A 23,470-nucleotide genomic window follows, 5' to 3' on the forward strand; every position below is an offset into this window, starting at 1 on the left:
TTTTACTCTTTTCATTTGCATTTATTTAACACAGTTCTCAAAACATTTGAGTGAAATTGGGCCTCCTCTGGTAAGCAAAGGACCTGAAAATAATATTTAAAAAATGAACAGGCAGTCTTCAGCTCATCTACAACACTGTAGTGTTCCCTTCTCTTTTCCCAAACTGAAGCACCCAGTTTTTTTCCATAGTATAAAAGCTAGAACGAGAGTATATTTGTGGTGGAATGTATTGTCACTTGCTGATAACCAGTTGAAATACCATTATCCTCTTATAACAGCTTTAAGAAATGGCCTTTTAAAGGCATACATTATTATAACTCTTTTCTTATTCTCTGCTATATATAATACATATTACATAAAGGCTGACAAATCCACATTTACATAAGCATTAAGTATTTGCTGTATTGAAAGATCTTTAGTTCTAATACTAGCAGTACTGAGTTACAGAGCATAATTTTTAACACTTAGTTGCAGGTATATCAAGTACGGTATGTTTCATGGACTGGAAGAAAACGGGCATTTTCGTCTTGAAATTTACTACTGACAACCTAATCTGAACAGTTCTGCTAAGCACTGATGTTAGAAAGAAAAGTAAAAATCAAACTTTATTGTTGCTTTTTGTCATTTGGTAGCATTTTACACACAGGCTTCGATCTTCAGAATACCCTGGATTCAGTAGAAAAACCTTTTAAAGGAAGTTTTGTACAATAGAAACTTCTCAGCAGTCAAAATTTAGACTGTAAAAAAATACATGCAAAACATACTTTTCTGAAAACACTTAACTTTGAACAAAGCACCGAACTACACAAATGCAGAATGAGAACAGCATTTCAACTCCACCAAAAGTAGTCATCATAAAAGGTGTAAAAGTCACCTAACTTCACTAGGCACTGTTCACTTTTTAAACAGGAGACAATAAAAAATATTGTCCACAAACAATATCCCAACTCTAGGGTAGGTTTCAGAAAGTCTTCAACTTCATGCTTTAATAGCGACCTAGAAAGAAAATAAATGTGCACATCAATATCAAGAGAACAGATTATCAAGTATACTTTAATGTTGAGAATTTTAGACTGTTCTGCCATTAGGAAATTCCTATGTACCACATTCTCTTCTGTTAGAATAGAAGACAATCACAAGAGTTACACTGGAAACGAGAATCAATATAAAATAGACAGCTGGGAAGTATAACTCAATCTGAGAGCTAAGGTTTTAAATAATTCAGATGTTCCCAATTTGCACAAAAATCACAAGGACTCCTTAAAAAGAAAGGCTATAAACGGCGACAGAATATATACTCTACTATTTTAATTAGCAAAAGAATAAGATTCTGAGGGTTGTTTTCATATACTTTCTGGAACCCTACACATAAAACTGGAAGAGGGAGAACATATAGATAAAACTAGTCAAATCAACCGTTTCTCTCTGCTGTGTGTGGTTTGGTAAGTCAGGGTAAGTCATGCTCTTACAACATATAAACTAAATCACATCAAGACAAAAACTTACGAGGTGAGTATGATCGCGATCTGGAACGTGATCTATATCCTCCACGACTATAGTAAGGAGAAGGTGACCGCCTTCTGTAAACAAATGTTAAAACCGTCTAAGACTCCACAGATCACTTTTCAGACTAAATGACATGAAGATTAAACACAACCCCTCCCTTACAGTTTCTAAAACTAAAAGGCCCTCACAGACCTTCAAAAATTTTGCATTAGTCATGGATTTCAAGGTCTGTTTTTAGTCCCGAGAATGAAGCACGGTATTGGGCGCAGTACTATATAATCACTCAAACTATCAGGGAGAGATTGAATACTCCTTGCTATATTAATCCATCGATAATCTAACCCATTTTAAATTCTACTAATTGGTGACGAAGAAATTAACTATGGGAGGTGAACACAGTGTAAATATATATATATATGCCTCACTGTTAAAGTGTACAACTGAAACTTATTGGATTTCGTTAACCAATGTCGCCATAAAAATAAATTGAAAATATAACTTTCCTATAGGGAGGAAAAATTCTATTAAAATTAAAAAAATTCTTTCCACTTCTAACCACACCCACATGGACTAACACCCAAAACAAATATCACTAATGCATCAAAATAGTTTCATTTTGTGTTAGGACTCAGTATTCACTTGCTTATTCTGAGATGCTTATAAAAAGCTAACAAAATAAGTGTACAAGAGAATAGCTATCAGGAATAAAGACTAAAAATATTACAGGTCCTTACCAATGACATTTATACCACTATTACCTCATTAAAGTACAAAACAGTACCACTGACTATGTCTTGTAAAAGCCCAATTAATTTCAGCTAACACGCAAAGCCATGGACACATGTCATTTGGCTTCAGTTACAGCATTTTAATGAACTTCATGTAATTCAACTTTGTGCAATGCCACACTTATAATTTAACCACCAAAATACTAGTGTCTTCATGTGAGCCATTCTGTTGTAGAATGTAGACTTCAAATCCTTTCCTGACATACCTGTAAATCTGATCCCTGTCTTGGGCAGCTCTCCATCCTCCTCCTCCTCCACCTCCTCCTCTGTGAAGGCAGAAAATCATTCAATTTTATATCTTTGAAAGAATATATAATTCATTGATTCGTGCAGTAAAATTAAAATTCTAAGAAAAGGTAGTTTCTTATAAGTTAACTGATTAAGAACTATTTATACCACCCTCTTTTTTACAAATTGGCATAGAGGTCTCTGGTGGCTAAGACAAGTAGCATTAGAACAAAGAACATTCCTAAGAATACTCAAGTTAATTAAAATGAAAATCAAATCGAAGATCTTAATCTTCTCAGGCTCCACTAATCCCTTAAGTGCCACTCAAGGCAAAAGTGCTCTATAGGGCAAAGGGGTAGACTTACTGTCAGCAATAAAATGCTGGATAATAAATGTCTCAAGCATGCTTAAGGACCCACTTCCATAGACAGTAATATAGCAACTATTATCAACTTCTTATAACATTACCAAATAGTGTGCAAGAAATAAAGAGACATCCACACCACAATACTGCACCAAAATAAGGAATCGTGGCTTACTAGTGTGGTCAATACTTATTACACAATTTACATTTGACAAGGTAGGGTCTCTGCCTGCTAAAACAAAGGAAACATATTTCACTTTTATCTTTGAAGTATTAATTATTTTAATGGACTCTTTCAAGAATTGCTTTTCTCTGCCTTCTAATAATACATGATACAATATACCAAAAAAACTGCTTTTTATACAGCAATAACTTTCAAAATACAGCTTATTTTGCTTTAAAAAAGGAGGAGAAAAAACTGAAGTATGGTCTATAATGGTTTCTATTGTTATGATTAAACCTAAGGATTGATTGGTTTACCAAATGTCAGTCTATTTATGACTTTGTTTTTAGTAATGGCTTTTCCCTTTACAAAATATAGTAATTCTCCATTGTTGAAAATGTCAAATCCTAGGTGAGTTGCACTTCAAAATGGGGAAAGGGTTAAAGGCTAAAACAAGTATAGTGCTATTGCTTTAAATTATGTTGCAACTGAAATTCAGAAGAGTTGATGCTTCCTTCAAATTTTTAGTATCTTAAAACTTATGGTTAACTTACCTGTATGATCTGCTATAGTAGTCCCGATCATCATAGCCTCGATCATATCCTCTGTCATAGTAATCACGACGCCGTGAGCTGCCACTATGAATAATAATATATCTTTATAAAGTGTCAAGTGGCCTTTCCCTATCATCTTCCTAGTAGACGTAACTTTTGCTGCTAAAAAACTGTTCAGGTTTTTAGCAGCAGCAGGGGAACACCGTGCTCATTTGGATCTTAAGAGTAACACAACCCAAACAGCCAAACTCTATGGACATGACTGGGCAATACTCAAGTGTAACTTCTTTATTTCCTCTTGGACAAAAAATGTGGACACCAACAAACAACTCCCTAATTCATAAGCAAGCCTCTTTTGATAATGCATCTATCAGAAAAGGCTTGCCTATGAATTAACTGGAATGAATATTACTTCCATTTGAACTGATGGTGGATAAACTGCCATTTTTCCTTCCCTTTTAACAATGCACATACATACTTTAAAAAATCTTTTCGTTTAGGACACACACATTCTACTAATTTTCCTTCAATTCTACTAATTTTCCTATAAGTCAATTTGCCAATCTCAATTTTACACAGAGAAATAGAAAAACCATATGGAGAATGCAGTTTCAAGAATGAGAAAATGTTCGGCCTACTAAAAAGACATGGCAATTATTCTATGTTACAATTCTTTAAATAAATGTTATAATGTTATAGTTAAATTTAAAAACAAATTCAATTTAGAGCTTTCTGTCAATATACACACTGGTAAGAATGATGACAAATGAGAGAAGTATACTATCTGGTCAGTGCAAATTTGAAGTCTGTGTTTTCTACTCTGCTTAAGGAACAAAAACTAAAAAATGCACCCGAGTATGATTTATACAAACTTGATTTTACCTGTCATGGCTAAGTTTCCATTATGAAAAAAAAAAAAAAAAAAGGGTCTAATCAGGAACATTTAACTACTCAGCAAAGCCAAATATATGGCATTTATAATAAAGTGGGATAGGACTTGTGTTGTGTCCAAAAAAAGTTTCCATTGAATATTCTATAAAAGTTTTAGCCAGTTAAGAGTAACAGGAAAATTGATTTACTCTGTGGCAAAATTAGGTGAAATGCCAAAGATTTCCCCCCGATCACCTGTATTTCTTGGAGAAAGTGAACAAAATGAACTGTCATTTTTTTACCTTGAAAATAAACTTACTAGGTAGGTCTCCCCATGTAAATTCCTGGTGTTGGAGTATGTGGTCTTTTTGTTATAGAGAAATCAACTCTGATTCTACGTCCATCAAGCTCCATTCCATTGGCACGTTCTTTTGCCTTTGAAAGATATTTTAAGTTGTTATATAATCCTGAATAAAGCCACAAACTACCCAATAGCTATAAAGTTCGAATGGATGTTTCTGTTTAGATGCATTAAATTCTTTGGCCAGAACATCATGGCCTTCAATTTATTAATAGGTTCTTTTCCGTATTAAATTTTCACTTAGTTTACCAAAAAAAAAGTCAAAATGGCCAATTTAACCCATGAAATACTTTTAGTATCATTATGGTACCTAACTACAAATTTACAGTGCTTCTACCTCTAAAGAAGTGTGCATTTGGTAAACTATGACCAAAGAGCTAAAAATTTAAATAGCTAGGAAAAATTTTTCATGATAAATGAAAATTACACAAAATTCAAATTTTGGAGGCCACAAATAATATGTATTGGGACACAGCCTAAGTACTTTACATATTGTCTGTGGCTGCTTTTGCGTTATAATGGCAGAGCTGAAAAGCTGTGGCTGATACCCTATGGCTCACAAGGCTCCAAATAGTTCCTGTCTAATTTTTTATAGAAAAGTTCAAAGATCCTACTATGGAAGCAAAGGACTAGAATTAAAACAATTACATATTCAAAAAAAAAAAAAAAAAAAAAAAAAGACCGCTACATATAGTTCCTTTGTCTAGAATATAAACTAACTGAAACATTATGAACATCAAAGCGAAAAACAAAAAACTTATTCCCAAGATTTGGCAGTTTGTTCACAATTCACTTAAAGAAACACCTCTTCTAACACCTAAGAAGAATTTAAATTTCTAATTCCAATTATGCTATTTTCTAGTTTTAAAATTTAAGCTCTGGAAAACAGTTTCTGGCACTACTGATTCAGAGATACAAAATGTTATTCTTCAGAAAGCTATCTGTGGTCTTGTAGCAAAATAATTATGGAAATCAGGCCTTTACTGTTAGTAACCTTAGGCAAACCCTATTTATATCTTTGGGCATTATTTATTATTAAAATGAAGTTCAATGACATTTTAAAGCTTCCCCTCAAACCTCTTATACATTAGTCATCTTTTAAAATTACTTGGTTTAGCTTCTGATTATTCCTTTAGATCAGGTTACTTTTAACAGTTTTCAAAAGTTTATATATTTTCATGAAGAATATACAATGTTATCTAGAGCTGAATTCCTATTCAACACTGATCTCAGTTTGTCATTAAGCATCTTCCAAGCTTTACTTATACTTCCCTTCAGCTATTATCCTTATGCATTTAAAGTCCAAAACTTAAGGATGTGGCCCAGATTCATGCACTATACTTTTACTTTAGTCCATATACTAAAATTTTACTTCCTCCACTTTGCCTCAGGTCAATTAACATCTCAATAGGAAATCACTTTTGCCAATATACACTCAAAAACAGATGTTTTCCTGAGTCACAGTTTTATCATTTTAAAAGCTTTTCTCTGTTCTAGAAAATTGTTCGATGTAAACAGATTAAATATTCTAAATAAGACTATTAACAGCCTCATATTTTAGATATAAATCACATCTGAACACTCACGTATGAAGTTATAGGTCAGGATTTATTTCAAAATGTGGTGATGATGGGTGACTGAGTTGGAATATAGAAAGCCACAGGTTTTTAAGTACTGAAGTGGGGATGGGTGATGGTGGGGGTGGTGGTGATATTGCCCTAAGCCATACTTTTGCTATTCTTTATATCTTTGAAAATTTCCATAATAAAAGACTGGAAAAAGTTCAAAGCATTGACTTTCATTTGTTCCCAGAAGAATGCATTTCCTTTAACCCAAACTATAGTTACATACCCTATTTACAATATAAAAACAATAACTGTCCTTACACAAGTACTTTGTCATTAGTTAGTACTTGAGAGTTCACAACATGACTGGTATTTTATAAGGTACAGGTGGGCTTTTACTTACTTCCTTGGCATCATCTACATTTTCAAAATATACAAAGGCAAATCCTCTTGAACGTCTAGACTGCTGGTCATATACAATAGATACATCAGCAATGGGGCCATATTTAGAAAACACTTCTCTTAGATCTCTTTCTGTAGTGTACAAGCTCAAGCCAAATACACCGAGACAACAGTTGGGATCAGGATTGGCCTAGAAATAGAAAAATTAAAACTTTAAAAAGTTCTCATAAAATCAGTTTAAAAAAAGGGAACCACACACAAAGTAGCCAAAAATATAACAATAAAAGTAGACAATAAACAGACTAAACACTTAAGATTAATGTTACAGCAAGTGCTGCAGACATGCTTAAGAATGGGCTGAGATTACAAAAGGAAATGATGTCAACCTTAGGATTAAGTGGAGGGAAATAGGGGAACATACTATTGAAAAACAAATTGGCTTTTTGGGAGATTGGAAGAAAGTTTGCCCAAATGATTCACCTTCTAGGAATTTATTCTAAGAAATGTCCACACATTAATAATACATGCACATAACAATAATCAGAGTATTGTCTCTCTCTACAAGCCTGAGAAATGATAATGCTCAATTACGATATACCACCCCATACAATGAAATGCTCTGAACTGCCCAAGAAACACATAATGAAGCCAAAGATGTGCACTAAACTAAATCGTTTTAGTGAAAGTTATTAAGCAGCTTGAATTCATCATAAAAAATTAGCCACACGTTGCTGACATTCCAGTTGCCATAATGTAGTACTGTTTTCATTTATTTTACATTCATTTACTACGAATTTATTCCTCTCAGAAACAAACATACACACCCTACAAAACTACTTGGATTATACAATGCAATCACAATATAAACACACTGAATACCACCTCATTTGGAACCTCTCATGGAAGAAAAGCCTTAATACCTGAAACTTGTTCACGATTGAGAAAATCAGGAGTAATTATGTAAAACGTTTATTAAAATAAATCCAGAAAGGTGGAATAACATTAGAATGAAACATATACAGATGTCACATAATCTTAACAGTAATGCATAAGGGATTTTTTAAACTTAATGGCTGAGTTATACCAATGTGTCAGTTTTACTTAAATGTGACTGATAGCTCAGATGCAGACCATTACATGAGATAACTTAAAAAACAAAAAAACACGAGACCACCTCAAAACACTAAAATATCTCAAAAGGTAACTCATGTATATACACTACTAATGTTCCGCTGTCAATTAAAATCAGCTCTAATGTAAAACAAAAATTAGAGATAGGACTGTATTAATAAAGTGGCTTTAGACAGACCACCGCTTCAACGACAGAGTAGTTTTCATCTTACCCGATTCCCAACATGACGCCTTCGAGTAGACATGGGAGAATGACTGTGGCTATGACGTCTTCGATAATCCCGACTGTAAGACCTGCTACGAGATCGTCTATGGGAGCGAGACCGAGATCGTGACCTTGTATAATGCCTTCGAGAACTTCTTCTGGATCTAGACCTGCAAAACAAAGGATTCAAGTTTATGACTAAATCGCTGACAAGATGTAGCTTTCAATTCTTTTCATACTTTCCTAAAGTTAAACTCCAGAAGACGGAACACAACCTAGGCATATGCTAAAATGGTACCAATTAAGTGGAATCAATAGCTTTCTTCTGTATCAAGTCACTGCAACTCTGCTAGGAATAGTTCCAAAACCACTACTAGCTCTTTTCCAACATTTCTTAAAATGAAGAAATACTCAATATTTTTTGAAAATTATAAACATCAGCATTTCATACTCGCTTGATTTGTGACTATTTCCCCCCATCAGAATATCATACTCTACTTTTCTGCTTCTCCCATTATGCCCACCATTCACTTAAGATAAAATCACCACCACAGTAGTTTCCTCCAGTAGTGTTTTGAAATCAACCAGTTGCTCTTAACTAGAGTGATCATATGAATTACCATCTAAACAAGGCAGGACACGTTGTAGGAGAAAAGGGGTGCTGTTAAATTATGCCTGACAACAGGCATAAACTGGGGCTGTCCTAGGCAAACCAGGACATATAGCCCACTCATGGCCAACATGAAAAAGCGCGCTGTATTTTTGTTTTATACATACATGCATATAATACTAGACTACACCTACGTAACAATTGCAGTTACTGAAAGCCAATGTTCTGCAATATATTTGCCATACTAATAAGCAGTTTACTTAAACTCATAGTCAATCCTCACAATTCTGAAGAATTGGTATTATTAACCTGCCTTTATAGATGAGAAAGCTAAGGTGGAAAAAGGTTAAGTAATCTAATCTGCCCAAGCCAGAAAAAAATAGAGCTAAGATTTCAAGCCTAACTCAAAAAGCCCAGGCTCTTAACAACTTAGTCTTCAGTCTCCCAGAACTTAAAATTGAAGTTCACTTCTAGTACCAATATTAAATTAGGCCAACAAATGATCTAACCCTCTCTATCTTCCTAGTTACAAAACACACACCAATTTCAAAGCTAAGAGTAACAGAAGAAAATCCCAAGACAGTCTTTCTTACCTAGATTCAGATCTGGACCTGGACTTTGATCTGGAACGCCTGGAATCTTCCTTGGAGCGAGACCTTGCAGGGGTATGCCTTGCGGATTTCCCAGATCCATGAGCACTTCCACTTCTGGAAGCAGAACGGGATTCCTACACGTAGATGTCAAAAGTTTAATTTGTATACTTTCTGGGCAACTTTAATAACAAATAAGCTGCTGTGAGATAAATGGTGAGGGAAAGCAATCCCCTTGCAAGATAAGAAAACATAGGTAAGGGCAGGAACTGAATATACCTGGTATAATAATTACATTGCTCCAATTGACGTAAGTCAATTAACTTGAACTTCCACCTTTTTTGGAGCAGTGTTAAGAGTTAACTGACCCCACTCTCTTCAGAAAGGGGTGTCAAAGCCAAGCAGTTGAGGGACTGTCCAAGAATTGTTTTGGGAATATTACTCCATAAAGACTAGGGTGAGAAAGAACCTTAATAACTGACACCTATACTTCATACCTACTTCAATCAAGTTGCCATCAATAAACAAAACCCTATGAAATTAATGAAACTTACTTTTAAAATGCTTTTGATTTTTAAGACCTCAACTTTTTAAATTATACTTATTATTCAGTGGGGAAAGAGACAAGAACGATCTGTTCAAGTCCTAGAGAAAGGTAAAAACCTAGTGGAAAGCAAGGACCAGCTTGAAGAATACTAGATCTTGTTCCATCTAACCATGGTGAGAGGCCCCTAAAAAAAAACAAGGCAACCAGATGGCGCCGCAGCAGAAAGGCCGTGAACTGTGCAGAGGTAAGAGTAGAGAAGGTGCCAGAGAGCTGCAGCTTCCTCAGTTAAATGGAGATGAGCCAGAGCAAACTGATGGGGAACTGAGATTAAGCCAAGTTATCTAAGGGCTAGAGTAAAACCAGAGCAGATTAAATTAAGGGCTCCTAATTTAGGCTCAAAAAAGGGAGGGTGTTGAGGAACTATACGCAAAAACCAAAGTCTAGGTATAGTATATACTATATACCCATAAGCTTTCCCAATCAAAACTAGGACTAGTTGGTAGAAAAGTGGCACAAAAAGGAAAATCTCTAGCAATGAATGGGTAAACAAGACACCTAATTCACTAATGAGCCAAATGTCATTTTATCTAAACAAAAGGTGCATATGTGTAAGTAATGGAACCAGAAAAATGGTCGGCCAACGCACCAAAATCAGTCTGACAGCTAACTAAAGTATCAAGGCAAATTAAAAGGTATAAAGTCTAGTGAGTCTTTCAGCCCAAGATAGAGCAAAAAATGGCCAGACTCAAAAGGAACCAACATTGTAGTAAATCACTGCAGGAGTAAAGAATAAACATTAAAGGTACTAGATAAAAGTTACCATAAAGAAATCTCCCAGTGTGGTAAATCTTTAGGATATTCTGGCTATTCTTAAAAGGATAGGAGATACAGGATTAGTTTAAATTACAGCCCAAAACATTTTAGAGTATGTTTTGTGAATATGTTCTGTGATTTACAACATAATGGAAAAAATTCAGAAGATCCTTTCTATGATGCCCAGGGAAAAAAAATATTTACAACACAAAATAGACAAATTAAAATCTGAAGATTAAAACACGGAAGAAAAGAGTTATTTAAGCCAATAAAAATGAGTTCAGGTGTCCAGGCCCAAAACAACTTTAGAAACTTTCCAACAAGATATCAACGTCATGGGAGCATTGGAGATCTTGTCCCCCCCGCATGTGTTATCAGTTTGGCTCAAATAAACTTAAAAAAAAAAAAAAATTTCAAGGTCACTAGAAAACATGGTGTGATGTGACATGAAATATGACACTTTCCACTACTTCCCTCCATGGGTAACTGTAAAGAGTAGAAGAAAAAGATGGTACCCTTGATTAGGAGTGACAAGGGCTGCCAAGGAATGGTTAAAAGATGTACTATGTCTTTGGGGACCAGAGTTAACAATACCTTGGCTTTCTCTGGCAAATATTCTGAATACTGAGACATTTAAAAGTACAATTCATCTCTTCTCTCCTTGGACAAAGTAGTTCTCAAAAAATGAGGATAGTAATATGGGCCCAAGTTACTAAATGTTTTCTTCCACTGCTCAAAAGATTATTTCATGTAATGATTATAACCTTTAATGCAAACCTAAGAAAATTTGCTCTGGAAGAAAGAGTAGAATATAGGTGCCTCACAGTAACAGTTAAAAGATTACCAACAAAGTTACTGCAGTTAACAGAAACCAGTCAGCCTAGGGATCTGAGTATAAAGAAAGGATAGAAAGTGAAGATTCCCTTTCTTTAAGCCTCAGGTTTCATCAAACACAACAGCCTTATTCCAATCTGCGCACCAGGAAAAAAGATAGTACTTCTAAGCCTTAAGGAGATTTGATTTCTCCTGTGAAATTCTAACAGATCAAGGGTCAAAAGTACAGTTGCTGTGAAATTAAAGCCTTTCACTCAGCCTCTAAAATTAACTGGCTATATGCAGGCATCTTGTGAACACAATCATTTCTTAGACCAGGAATAGGGGAAACACCAGAATATAAAGATTTTCCCTTCGTATACTGACACTTGATTAGGCTAACACCTAAACAATGCCTCCACCTACTCTTTTTTGGTCAGGGATACTCTTAAAGACATTAAAACCCCTTTGTAGTTATGTTGGCCATTAGCTGGTTTGGAAATACATGCAATATATATCCAAGAAAATTTAGCCCGTTGAGAAGAAATGAGAGCTAAAAATTATTAGCCAAATCTAGAAGCTTATCAGTAACTTTAAACCTTGAGCCACAGGCAAATCTGTAAACCAGATGGGAAAAGCCCCCTACACACAAGGAAAATTCCAAGTCCACTTCTCAGGGCTGATAAAATTGAGTGTCAACATATTAAAACCCTACCAAAGCAGCACTACTTTAGGCATCAATACCTCAAGAAAAAGAATCATGATTTAAGATCAGCACTTAAACTAAAGACAAAAATTCCGCTAAAACTGCTCTAGGAATTAAGTTCCTCTAGGTTGGATCTTAAGTCATATACCAATAATATACAACCTACAGGAAACACACCAGGAAAAAACTCGGCCTTCCAACAAAATACTTTTATCCCCATCAACTCCCTATTCTGAGAATGGCTGTATCTTAGAAAAAATTTTGAAAGATTATCACTAGGTTTCTACTGTATTATTTAAAAACTTGGATACAGTGAACTAGCTTTAGAACTGTAGCTCTTAAAAGTATGCAGCAAACCTACACAGCATTTAAAAATGCAAGTCCCCAAAATGAAGCTGGTTTTAGTAGCTCTAGAATTGGATATCTACATTTCTTAAAAGCACCATACATGTTTATGATGCTACTTAAGTCTTAGTTTATCACGTTTTATGCATCCTATCTATCTGATCTTTCTTGGCAAAGGCATCTTTCTGAAACTTTGTCATCTCCGCTCCACCTGCCCATGACATTAATCAGCTCTGCTGGAGCATGTACCTTACTGCCCAGGACAAGAGGCCTGTCCCCCCTTACTTCTCTCATGGTGGGGAGAGGACTGGGTGGGAATGGTCTCAGAGATGCTTTGGCCAAGGGGACTACACACCCAAATGGATGCAGATGGTCTAATAGCATCAATGTTTACTTTTGCCTCATACCTATCTACCATAGGTCATATAATCAAATCTCAAACTGCTTTCTTCCCTTTTGTGGGCTAATAGGTCTTCTCTCTTTGGACTCCAAGGACTTTTCAGGTCTCCTAATAAAAAAATTCATGGGGTTGAACAGCAAAACCCACTCACATTTTTACCCCAGCTTGTGCCTAATCTGCTGATTCAAAATGAATAAATAACATCACTAATTTAATATTACTAGTTAATACATGGCAAGAAATTTTACAAAGCAGTAATTAGGGCAAAGACTAGAAAACTGTCTCCTATAAATAATTTTCTTCTGCTCACAAGACAGATTATGATGTTAATTTCATATTGACAATAGGCCCCTATTGACAATAGCCTCAGAAAATGGATCCTTCTAGAAATGACATTTAAGCCATTTTTTCCATGAGCTATAACTTTCAGAGGAAAGTTTAGGTTGTTTTCATTTCAGTAATATAACCTTGGCTTTCCCAAAATAGTAGAAGACGGCTGTTCGTTGGCTACCACTGAGTATTACTTTGACATGGGTATCTACTGTCCCATCTAACTGAAAGTAAGTAACATCATTCACTATACCAATCATCTGACTTTTTCTATTCAGCTAAAACAAAACACACAAAAAGGGAAACAGAACTTTTGGATTTATTCTCCCAGTAAGTTAGGTAGGAGTGGGAAACCAGAATAAAACTACTTTATGATCTTTCACATCGTTATAATAGCCGAGTGTTAACAGCAGAAAATGAGAAAAAGAAATAAAACTGACTTCTGAATAAAGCACATGCTACCATTGCCACTTTAAGTTAGACATCCTATTCACTTGTGAGACCCACCTTATTCTAAAAGGGAAGCCACTATATTTTTAGCAGTAACCCTGTCATTCAGCTGGAATAAGCATTAAACAGAAAAGAATTAAGAATCACCCTTGTGAATTTAGCACACACATGCATCTTAAAGTTAGGGCCTAAGTGGTCAAAGCTTTCCACTATTGCCATCTGGAAAAAATGTTTTTATAAATGCCAAAATAACTATCCTGGTTAATACTTTCCTTGGATCGGGGGGTGGAAGGGTTGGTTCTATAACCATCCTGGTGACATTCTTTAGGAAAACTTTCGTCAACATTCTGCTATATATATATATTGCTCAGTACTGAAGGCAGAGGTCAGTGCACTGAAAAGTTCAGGGGTGTGGCACAGACCACCAATTCCAACTCAGGAGGTATTCGACTCATGCACCAGGACCAGCAGAGTTAGACAAAAAAGCTAGAGGGAACAACATGAAGCCAACTGGTACCCATGCTGGAGAGCTCATTCCTGCCTGGTATTTGACTACAAAGGGTTATTTTTAAAAATTGCATTTCAATAATTTGACTAAAAAGTTAAAATTAGAATTACCTAATTTAAACGTTTCCCCTGGAAGGCACTTCTTTACCCTGTATATATTTTCTTCTATTAAACAAATAATGCATGCATGTTTAGCAAAATATACAGGGACACATAAACAGACTAGTAATTACTTAGCGTAGTGCTTTCTGATTCCAGATTACTTCTTATCTTAACTTCATTTTTATTTCTTTTCTTCATTCTTCCGTTTCAAATTCTGACTTCTTTCATCTTCCCCACTTCACACAAATTGCTCAATATTCTACAAGTGGGACTTCTGGTCTGATAATTAGCATGCATTCTTTCTTTTATATTTTCAAATTTCAGCTTCACTTATTCCTGAGCTTCAAATACTCATTTATAAAACTTGTCAAATGACGACTTCCGCATTTTCCTTCTTCAACATTAACCTTAATAGAAAAAGAACAGGATGAAGAATATTTTAAAACTCCAGGATAAAATCCAGTGCCAAAACTGAAACTAGAAAAAAAAAAAAAATCCCTTTTGTTCTGGATTAAAAAACAAAGACAAAAAAAAAAACCCTAGAATATGCAGCTCAAAAAACTGAAACCACAGTTTCCTGTTGGTTCTAAAATATATATATGGTAATCTCGTTTGTCTACGCCAAATAGCTTTATTATGCTTAAATTGAATGTGAAGTGCGCCAACTGAACATTTACTGTTCATCTAACATTTTAAAAACTATAATTGTTTCATACTTCTTATTCATCAATAGAAAATATTAAGTGTCAAATGCACATCTCTAGTCAAAAAGTGACATGTTAATACAAAAGTGCAAGAAAGGGAAGCACGGACAATTCATTTGTACAATGACGATAGGTTCTGGGTTGAAGATTTACAAATTGTGACGTGTCTAGATAAGGTAAAGATATTTATTTAATGTCACACATGTTTGTACTGTGTATCTGAAGAGCTCTGTAAAAAGACTGACTGTTGGGGAATCTGAAAATTTGGACTAGTGTCAACCCACCCCTAGAGAAAGCTGCTCTAGTGAGTTTATATTATAATTTTTCCAACTACTGAACTTAATTAAAACCATAAAAAGACAAAAATCAAGTCAACCAATTACTATATGCAAGTACTATCAAGGAAAGCAGAACAAACTTGAATGCAACAGTGGTGTTTTCAAATATCGCTTTGTAAATTCCCCCTTATGAACAAACATTAAAATCTTCTGCAATCCAAAGGAGAAATAACTTTTCTTTTAAAGGTGGCAGTATTGGAGAAAGTATAGCTCACCTCCTGAAATTACTAAAAAGACTTAACGTCAATTAAGTATAAAAGTATCTGCTGAGCACCCTAAGCAAAATTCTGCCCTCATAAAACATCCTAGTTTTCCTAAATTTCACCTTCAGCTTTCATTTCGCTGTCAACAATGTCCTCTCCTAATTATTATTTTGTCATTAAAAAAAAAAATGGATTGTCTTTATACCTATGGGGGCATAAAGACAACCATGGCTATCATGGGGAAGTGCTGTAATGTCTTTTTTCACTATAGTTTTTAAAAAATCATTTTTTATTTACCCTCCCCAAATTTAATAGCTTCTTAAGGGAAATAGATTTTCTTTTAATATCCATCACTAAAATGTAATGGGAAATGTTTGCTGGCAGCACAAATGTAATCGTGGAATCAGAATGCCCAAGCAGGTTTCCTGAGGGCCTCCTACAGATTATGTACAGATACAGGAATGGAGGCCAAAGCTCTACATACAACTTTTCAATATGGACACCTTCCAGGTGTTATTTCATTATCCCTTTTTCCAACCTTCTTCCTTTCATATTTGAATACAGTACTAGGTTTATTTCAACTCAACTAAGTGGCCACTTTACAAAACCAGAAGACCAACTATTAGGCTAATAACGTTACTTGGTTAGGAGCGCCTATTTAGAAATAAGCAGAAACTTGCCCGTCACCAACAGTTTCTGTTAAAATGATTCTAAGGGCTACAAATGGAATTCATGTAACATTAAAAATGTGCAAACTCATTACATAGACTGCAAGGGAATTAATATTTTAAAAATTGGAAGGGGGCAAAAAAAAAAAAATTCCTGCCATACAGGTCAATACTCATCACTGTTAGGACTATTTTATGTTTTTCCGCAGCCACTCCACAAAGGTTGGATGGGCAGAAAAATCCTGACTGACATGCCTAATAAGCCCATGCTTTTGAGAAATTTCCTGCAAAAACAGTACACGCTAAATTTACAATAAAACATTTAGTACTTTCCAGCAAAACCAAGTTTAAGTATGCTTTTTGACTTTCAGAAAACTACCTTTTAAATCTAATATCTAAGCACAAAAATCAATGCAAAAAAAAGAGGGCCTTATTCCATGCTGTTATATTAGATTACCTATGATGATAAAAGTTAATCTAAAAAACCCCCTCCAAAACCCAATTCAAAACAAAGGTTTTGGGGAACTTGAAGACTCGAATTTGCTGTAGTGAAGAACTCTTTTGGCTTGCAGCTTAAAAAAGAGACTGACAATACCTAACTCAATGTGACCCACACCCCCCAAACTGAGTATAAAGCAGTTAAATTTCCTACACATCCATCATCCCATCACTATACCCTCTGAGAAAACAATACAATTCGTGTGTAAAAACTGATCAACACAAAACACAATAAGGCTTGAAAGATACACTCAATTGTAACTCTGTCCTCTTGGGCAAAAACGTGAAGTCTATTGGTATTCATCACTTAGGTGTGGGGTTTTATTAGAGATAAAGAAGAGGATAAAAAGCTGTAGAAAGTGAATTCCATTAACACATCTCTCATCATCTGAATTCCTCTTCAATCTTTGACAAAACCAGTAGTACTTACCTTATAATCACTTGGAATTTCAGTTTAAAAATGCAGACAATATCCACATTAAAGCATTCTTAATTAACCTGGTTTCAAGACTCATACCTAACCACTCAGTGAAACAAAACAATGAAAACTATTTCCTCCCACTAGGCATTAAATGAATCTTTTATTAAAGAAATTTGGTGCAATGGCTATAATTCTCTAGAAAGAGATTGAAATATTTCAACTTTGAAAATTAGAATTTGGACTTAAGGGCTAAAAACAAAGAACAAAAAGAATCCAAGATTGAGAGTAGCTGCAGAATCTGAAAAGCAGTTTGATGGGACGGTATCCAGACGCTACCCATCTATACAGAAAATTAAGATTAAAAATAATGTGCCTATACCTTACAAACATGTTATTTCTACAAAAGTAGCCAAAATTCTGTTATTTTCTTAAACTGCTTGCTATTATAATCTTGATAAATGGACAGAAATTAAAACCATTTGGCCTATATAATACCGTTTCCTTAGTTTCTGGATTCTCTAGGTAGTCAATTCATAGACTCAAGAAATTACAATCCCTAAAAAGACAACATGAAGCCAGTACAGACTAAAAATATAAACCCCACATACCCTAAACACTGTGACCATAATTGGGCCTCAAAGATATATTATCCCCAGTATTACGTTTGCTACCAACTTGTACTAAGTTCTCACGCTTCCTAATTGTGACATAACTGCTGAGTGCCTCTTTTGGCAAAGGTGTTAAGTCAACCCCTTTGCAAAGAAATGCATGTAATTTTTGGAAATTACTGGAAGAAACTTGAATTAGAGATGAAAAATATACTTTTGCATGGGTTTGGTCAGATCAGGGAAGTCAACTGTAGACACATTTTGATTTAAACCAACTTTGACACAAAAATCCTGCAGACAAATTTAGGTAAAAGGTAGATTGTCTTTAAACTATATGTAACATGAACCACAAAAATCCAAGAACGCACCCTACCTACCCATTCAAAATGAGACAAGGGGACACACTAAACCACAATCCTAAGAGTGACCAAATTGTGTTAATTTACTGCACACACACCTCCAGTCTGTTTAGGAAAGAACAAACTTCCAACGTCCAAAGGACTGGGGAAAAAATTTCTAGTTACGTTGGGAAATGTGTGAGAAAGTAAAGTGTCTGGATTAGAAATTTAGTCAAATGAGGGGAGAAATTACAGCTGAACTCATTAGATTTGTATTTGTGATTTACATGAACAGTTTGGAATGTGAGAGCCTAAAGTAGAATGAGTTAATTTTTCAGGCTTTGGAGAGGCTTACAGGCATGTCCAAGATGTCCTTAAATGCAATTTTTTGACGGTTTTCAGGCACTTTAAAAAGAAGTTTTTAGCCAATCAGACCTGCTCTACTTAGCCCCTTTTATGGCATTTTAAACTGTTCCATCGACCTTTAAGCCTTGCCAAATATTCTTTGGTAGTCCAAACACGCGTTTTAGGTCTATTCTAACAACTTCAGGTTCCAAAACCAGTTGGAAAGCAATCAACATACAAAACGCCAAAACCAAACAAGTGAAAACTATCCCACAACTTCAAAATTTATAAATCTCTTCCAAGAAGTCATGACTCTTAGGAAAGAAAAAACATGTAGTTTTATTTTACAGCTTTCTCCCCTTCCATAACAACTTAGGATGACATCTCTTGAGCTGCCTCAAACCAGGACCTAATTTCTACCGTTGTTTCCTCCCTTATGTAAAACATTATTAATTTATTTCCCTTTGGGCAATTTTTTTATCTCCACGAGCACACCACAATGAACTTATTCAGTTTATTTAACTGAGAGCTCTGCTAGTCAGAAATCAGCCACTTTGTAGTCCCTAAAGAGTGTAAAAGTACTTGTTTTATATAATAACTGAGAACTTAAAACTTATTTGCTTTCCACTCCAAACACCAATGACTTAGTTTCCACAATAGTCAACTGGCAGGAACCAGAAGTAACAGCTTTAATTTGTGAGCCTAACCCAAACTTTCTTTCCCTAAGAAAGCAAGAGCTTAAAAAAATAATAGCGCACATCGGTGACACTAAAATCAAAAGCAGTATATTTAATTGAAAACGTGAAGGCGAGGCCTGATTAGTTCCAACCTAAACAGACTTGGCTCCAAAGTTACAGTGAGTTCACTAACGTACCTGGAGCTAAATTTATTTTTAAACCACCCCAAATCTGTTTGAGTTTGCTAAGGTATTTGGACAGATCTACCTGACTATTACTATTGAAATACAAAAGGAAAACCTATCAAGAAAACTGTAAAAATACCCAACTTACTCCTATGAAGTTAAAAAATCAAGTTCTATGGTGCTTTCTATCACCCCGACAAAGTCTCCTTAACCTCCAAATATGTAGGACTCTGGCAAGCCTTGTATTGTTGCATCTTCATTAAAACACTCCCCCCCCCCCTGCAACCAAGCTTTGCATCATGCTATTTAAAACCTAGGAATTAGTTTATTCCTTCAATTTAATCAAGCCTCACCGACCTCCACAACTGGAAAGTGTAGACTTAAAAACAAAAACAAGCACAAGTCGTGGTCCAAAGAATGTCTCAAAACAAAGGAAATAACGGCGCCATAAATCCTTGCCCGCCAATTTTTTCCTATACTATCCCGTGGAAAAATATGTACTGCATAAAATAAGAAAATCTTCTGAGACTTCGTGGTCTACTCTACTTGTACTCAGGTTACGAGTTTTGGTTTGAAAGCCCTTTCGGTATCAAAGAAAAGCACCCTACTTAGGCCTAACACAAAGCCCGCACATCTCCCTGTAACGGCCCAGAATTTAGTCTCCTTCAGATTACTTCCCCCTATCCTACAAAAGAAGTCCCCAAAACACACTAGATTCCATTCTTCCGGGGCCAGTACGACGACCCTTTCCTAATGTACACACCGGTTGAGGTTGAAAGACCCTAAAAAACGTTGCCTTTCTTTTCCCACCCCCACCCAGTAAGGCGCGGGCCCATCCGCCATTTTGTGCCTCTGGCGGCGCGCCCAGCCCGCCAGCCCAAGATGGCTGCGGCGAGCCTTCGTAGGAGAGCAACGGAGAAATGATACCTCTCCCCTCCCCCAACACCAAGGGGACGCAGCGGCCATTTTTAATCCCCCCCTTATAACGGAAAAAACGGCCGACTCGGGAACGAGCCCACAGAAGCCTGCCTGGGGCCTCCTTCACGACTAAAGACACTACCCGCGAGGGCTTTTTAAACTGACTCCCGTCCTGTTGGCCTGACCTCGCAGCCCAAATCGCCCAGCTCCGGTCTGAGGCCGACGGGCCTGGAAAGACGAAAGAAGCTGGGACCACACAGCCGCCCCCGCCACCACCTCTACGTACCCGCTCGCCGTAGTTCTGCTCGCCGCTGTCGCTCATGACGCCCAGGTGCTGCGCCGCTCGGCTCGATGTGCTCCAATCCAAGTTGCCAACCTCTTGCTTTCCTTATAGAGGCTCCGCCGCAGCCTCTCAGAACGCACTGCTCCCAAGTCGCTGGTCACCGAAGCGCACCGCACCACCTCCGCGCAGGATCTAAGTCTTCCGGACGTGACGCGGCGTCCTTAAACCGGCTCCGCCCCCTGCCAGAACGCGCGCTTTCTTGGCCCTGCCCCTCCGCGCTCGCCATTCCCTATCCAGCAGTGGCGCGTCGCGGGCCGGATGTGGCGTACGCCCCGCCCCTCGCAGGCCCTGCCCCCAGCTCTGGGTCTCTGAGAAGCGAGAGAGGAAGCGTGGAGGTTAGTGTCTGTGATGGTGGGTCTGCGGTGCAGTGGTGCCGCCACCGGGTGCGGGGATGTCTCCGGCCACTCCTGATTCCTTTCTTTGTCTTTCCTAGTAAACTGTCGTGGGCAGGAGAAGGGAAGGAGGAGATGCCCTCCGTTTCTCCCGTCTTTTTTACTTTTTTTTTTTTGTCTTTTTTTGTGTCTTTCCTCTGTTCGGGAAGGTGGACATCCGTATATTAGGGTCTGCTGTTTGCATTTATTTAGCCTTAGTTGTAGCTCTTTCTTTCTTGAATAAACCTTCATTTGAGCACCTATTAAATGCCAGAGCACTTTGCCAGATCTTGATGCACTGAAGTCAGATATAATCTCTATTCTGAAGAAGTTAGTAGTTTTATAAGGGAGAACCATTAAACACATGCATGCAAACCATGATTTTAAGTGCTAGAGGGATGCACAACTACAATGATGTAGCAAGGGGGAAGATTAATTTTGCGTGGTATTATCTGTGGTTTTTCTCTCCATGGTTTCAGTTATCTGTGGTTAACTGGTCTGAAAATATTAAATGGAAACTTGCAGAAATAAATAACTCATAAGTTTTAAATTGTGCACAGTTCTGATTAGTGTGAGGAAATCTCATGCCATCCTGTTTCGTCTAGCCTGTGATGTGAATCATCCCTTGTCCAGTGGCTCTATGCTGTTTGTGCTCCCCACTGGTTAGTCACTTTGTAGCCATCCTGCTATCAGATCAACTGTCATGGTATTGCAGTGCTTGTGTTCAGGTAACCCTTATTTTAGTTAATAATGGCCCCAAAGCAAAAGAATAGTGATGCTGGCAATTTGGATATGCCAAAGAGAAGCCCTAAAGTGCTTTCTTTATGTGAAAAGCTAAGTATAGCACAGAATGATATTGTGGAGAGAAAGACCACATTTTATTACAGTATATTGTTATATTTGTTCTCTTGTTATTATTGCTGTTAATCTCTTACTGTGCCTAACTTATAAATTAAACTTTACCATAGGGATGTATGTATAGGACAAAAGAGTATATATAGGATTCCATACTATCTGCGGTTTCAGGCATCTACTGGAGTCTTGGATCGTATCCCCTGTCGGTAAGTGGGGGACTGCTGTGTTGGAAAGAGCCGAAACTTGGAAGTCGAGACCTCTCTGAACCTGTTGTTTCCCCATGCATTAAAAAAAAAGTATGGTAAATGGCTAGTGAGGTACTCTAATAGCGGTAAAAAGCCACTTGATTTTTTAAAAAAGCTTTTTGAGGTGTAATTCACATACCATGAAATACTCCCATTTAAAGTGTGCAATTCTAATAGCTTTTATTATATGTACAGAATTGTGCAGCCATCACCACAGACAATTTTAGAATAGTTTCATCTCCCCAAAAAAGAAACCTGTACTCATTAACAGACCATCCCTCCCAGCCTATGGGTAGAAGGCAAGATGGAGAAGGGGCCAGGTGCTGGGAGTGGAAAGCAAGAAACTCCTTCTCTACCCGCTCAGCTCTAAGGAATCCCAAATCTACTTTGTCTCTATAGTTTTTCCTATTCTGGACTTTTCCTATAATGGAATCATACAATATGAAGGCTTTCATGACTGCCTTCTTTAACAGCATAACATTTTCAAGGATCATCCATGTTGTAGCATGTATCAGTATTTCATTCTTTTTCATTGCTGAATAATATTCCACTGTATAGATATATCACATTTTATCCATTCATCAGTTGATAGAGTTTTGGTGGTTTCTAGTTTTTAGCTATGATAAATAATGCTGCTATGAACATTCATGTACAAGTTTTTGTATGAACATACATTTCGGTTTTCAGTTCTTTTTGGAAATATACCTAGGAATGGAATTGCTGGGTTGTATGGTAACTGTGTTTAACTTTTTGAGGAACTGCCATTTAATTCTAGCCACCCTAGTGGGTGTGACGCAGTATCCCATTGTGGTTTTGATTTGCATTTCTCTAATAATGATGTTGAGCATCTTTTTATGTGTTGTTTTTTTTTCAGACATTTATAGAGTTTCTTTAGAGAAATGTTTATTCAGATACCTTGTTCATTTTTTAGTTGGGTTATTAATCTTTTTATTATTGAGTTGTAAGATTGGCAATTTCATTCTTGCTTGGTTTAAAATAGGCATCTGGAACAGCATCAGTATTTAAGGGACCCGAGACCCTGAGATTTGGTGGTGACTTAAGATCTCTTTTTATATATTATCCAGAGCCAACCTCATATGCTTTCATAGTTTCAGTCAGGGACCTATATACTTATGGTTTCCAAATTGATATTATGGCCTTGAACACCATCCTCAGTTCCATGCTTAAATTCCAGTTGCCTGCTGGAATATTTACCTGAATATTTCAGAGCCTTGTAAAAATTAACATGCTCAAAATTAAAATTAAAATTAAACTAATCATTTTAATAATATATCTCTCACTGCCCTCTAAATGTCTCTGCTAAAACTTTCTTCTCTCTTCCCCTGCTCATCAATTCTACTTCTCGTATATTTTATAAACTTGTCTTTTCCTCTCTACCTCCC

At 36.5% G+C, this 23,470-nt stretch overlaps 2 protein-coding genes across 6 annotated transcripts in view; one reads left to right on the plus strand and one right to left on the minus strand.

Moving 5' to 3' along the window:
* TRA2B (transformer 2 beta homolog) lies at positions 1-20,820 on the minus strand. 4 transcript variants are annotated; one of them, XM_039850725.1, is made up of 10 exons: positions 20,540-20,724; positions 14,482-14,757; positions 9,341-9,474; positions 8,145-8,307; positions 6,803-6,991; positions 4,793-4,908; positions 3,604-3,687; positions 2,501-2,560; positions 1,507-1,580; positions 214-996 (listed from the first exon to the last, which is right to left on the minus strand). In XM_039850725.1, exons 4-10 carry the CDS (start codon positions 8,175-8,177, stop codon positions 986-988), a joined length of 567 nt encoding a protein of 188 aa, XP_039706659.1. In that variant the 5' UTR covers positions 8,178-8,307; positions 9,341-9,474; positions 14,482-14,757; positions 20,540-20,724; the 3' UTR covers positions 214-985. The 4 variants fall into 4 exon arrangements, with proteins under 4 accessions (XP_039706657.1, XP_039706659.1, XP_039706658.1 ...); XM_039850723.1 differs by lacking the exon at positions 14,482-14,757 and having other exon boundaries at positions 1-996; positions 20,540-20,820; XM_039850724.1 differs by lacking the exon at positions 14,482-14,757 and having other exon boundaries at positions 1,507-1,577; positions 20,540-20,731.
* LOC120592967 (nmrA-like family domain-containing protein 1) overlaps positions 20,576-23,470 on the plus strand; it is a 27,298-nt gene continuing 24,403 nt past the window's right edge. Inside the window, exons 1-2 of one of the 2 annotated variants that reach the window (XM_039850721.1) lie at positions 20,576-20,931; positions 21,994-22,028. In XM_039850721.1, coding sequence (XP_039706655.1) covers positions 20,605-20,931; positions 21,994-22,028 — 362 coding nt within the window. In that variant the 5' untranslated portion in view covers positions 20,576-20,604. The remainder of the gene's footprint in view (positions 20,932-21,993; positions 22,029-23,470) is intronic. The other variant, XM_039850722.1, reaches the window with a different exon arrangement.

This window comes from Pteropus medius, unplaced genomic scaffold (genome assembly GCF_902729225.1).
Source record: "Pteropus medius unplaced genomic scaffold, Ma_sr-lr_union100, whole genome shotgun sequence".
In the NCBI taxonomy this organism is placed as follows: Eukaryota; Metazoa; Chordata; class Mammalia; order Chiroptera; family Pteropodidae; genus Pteropus; species Pteropus medius.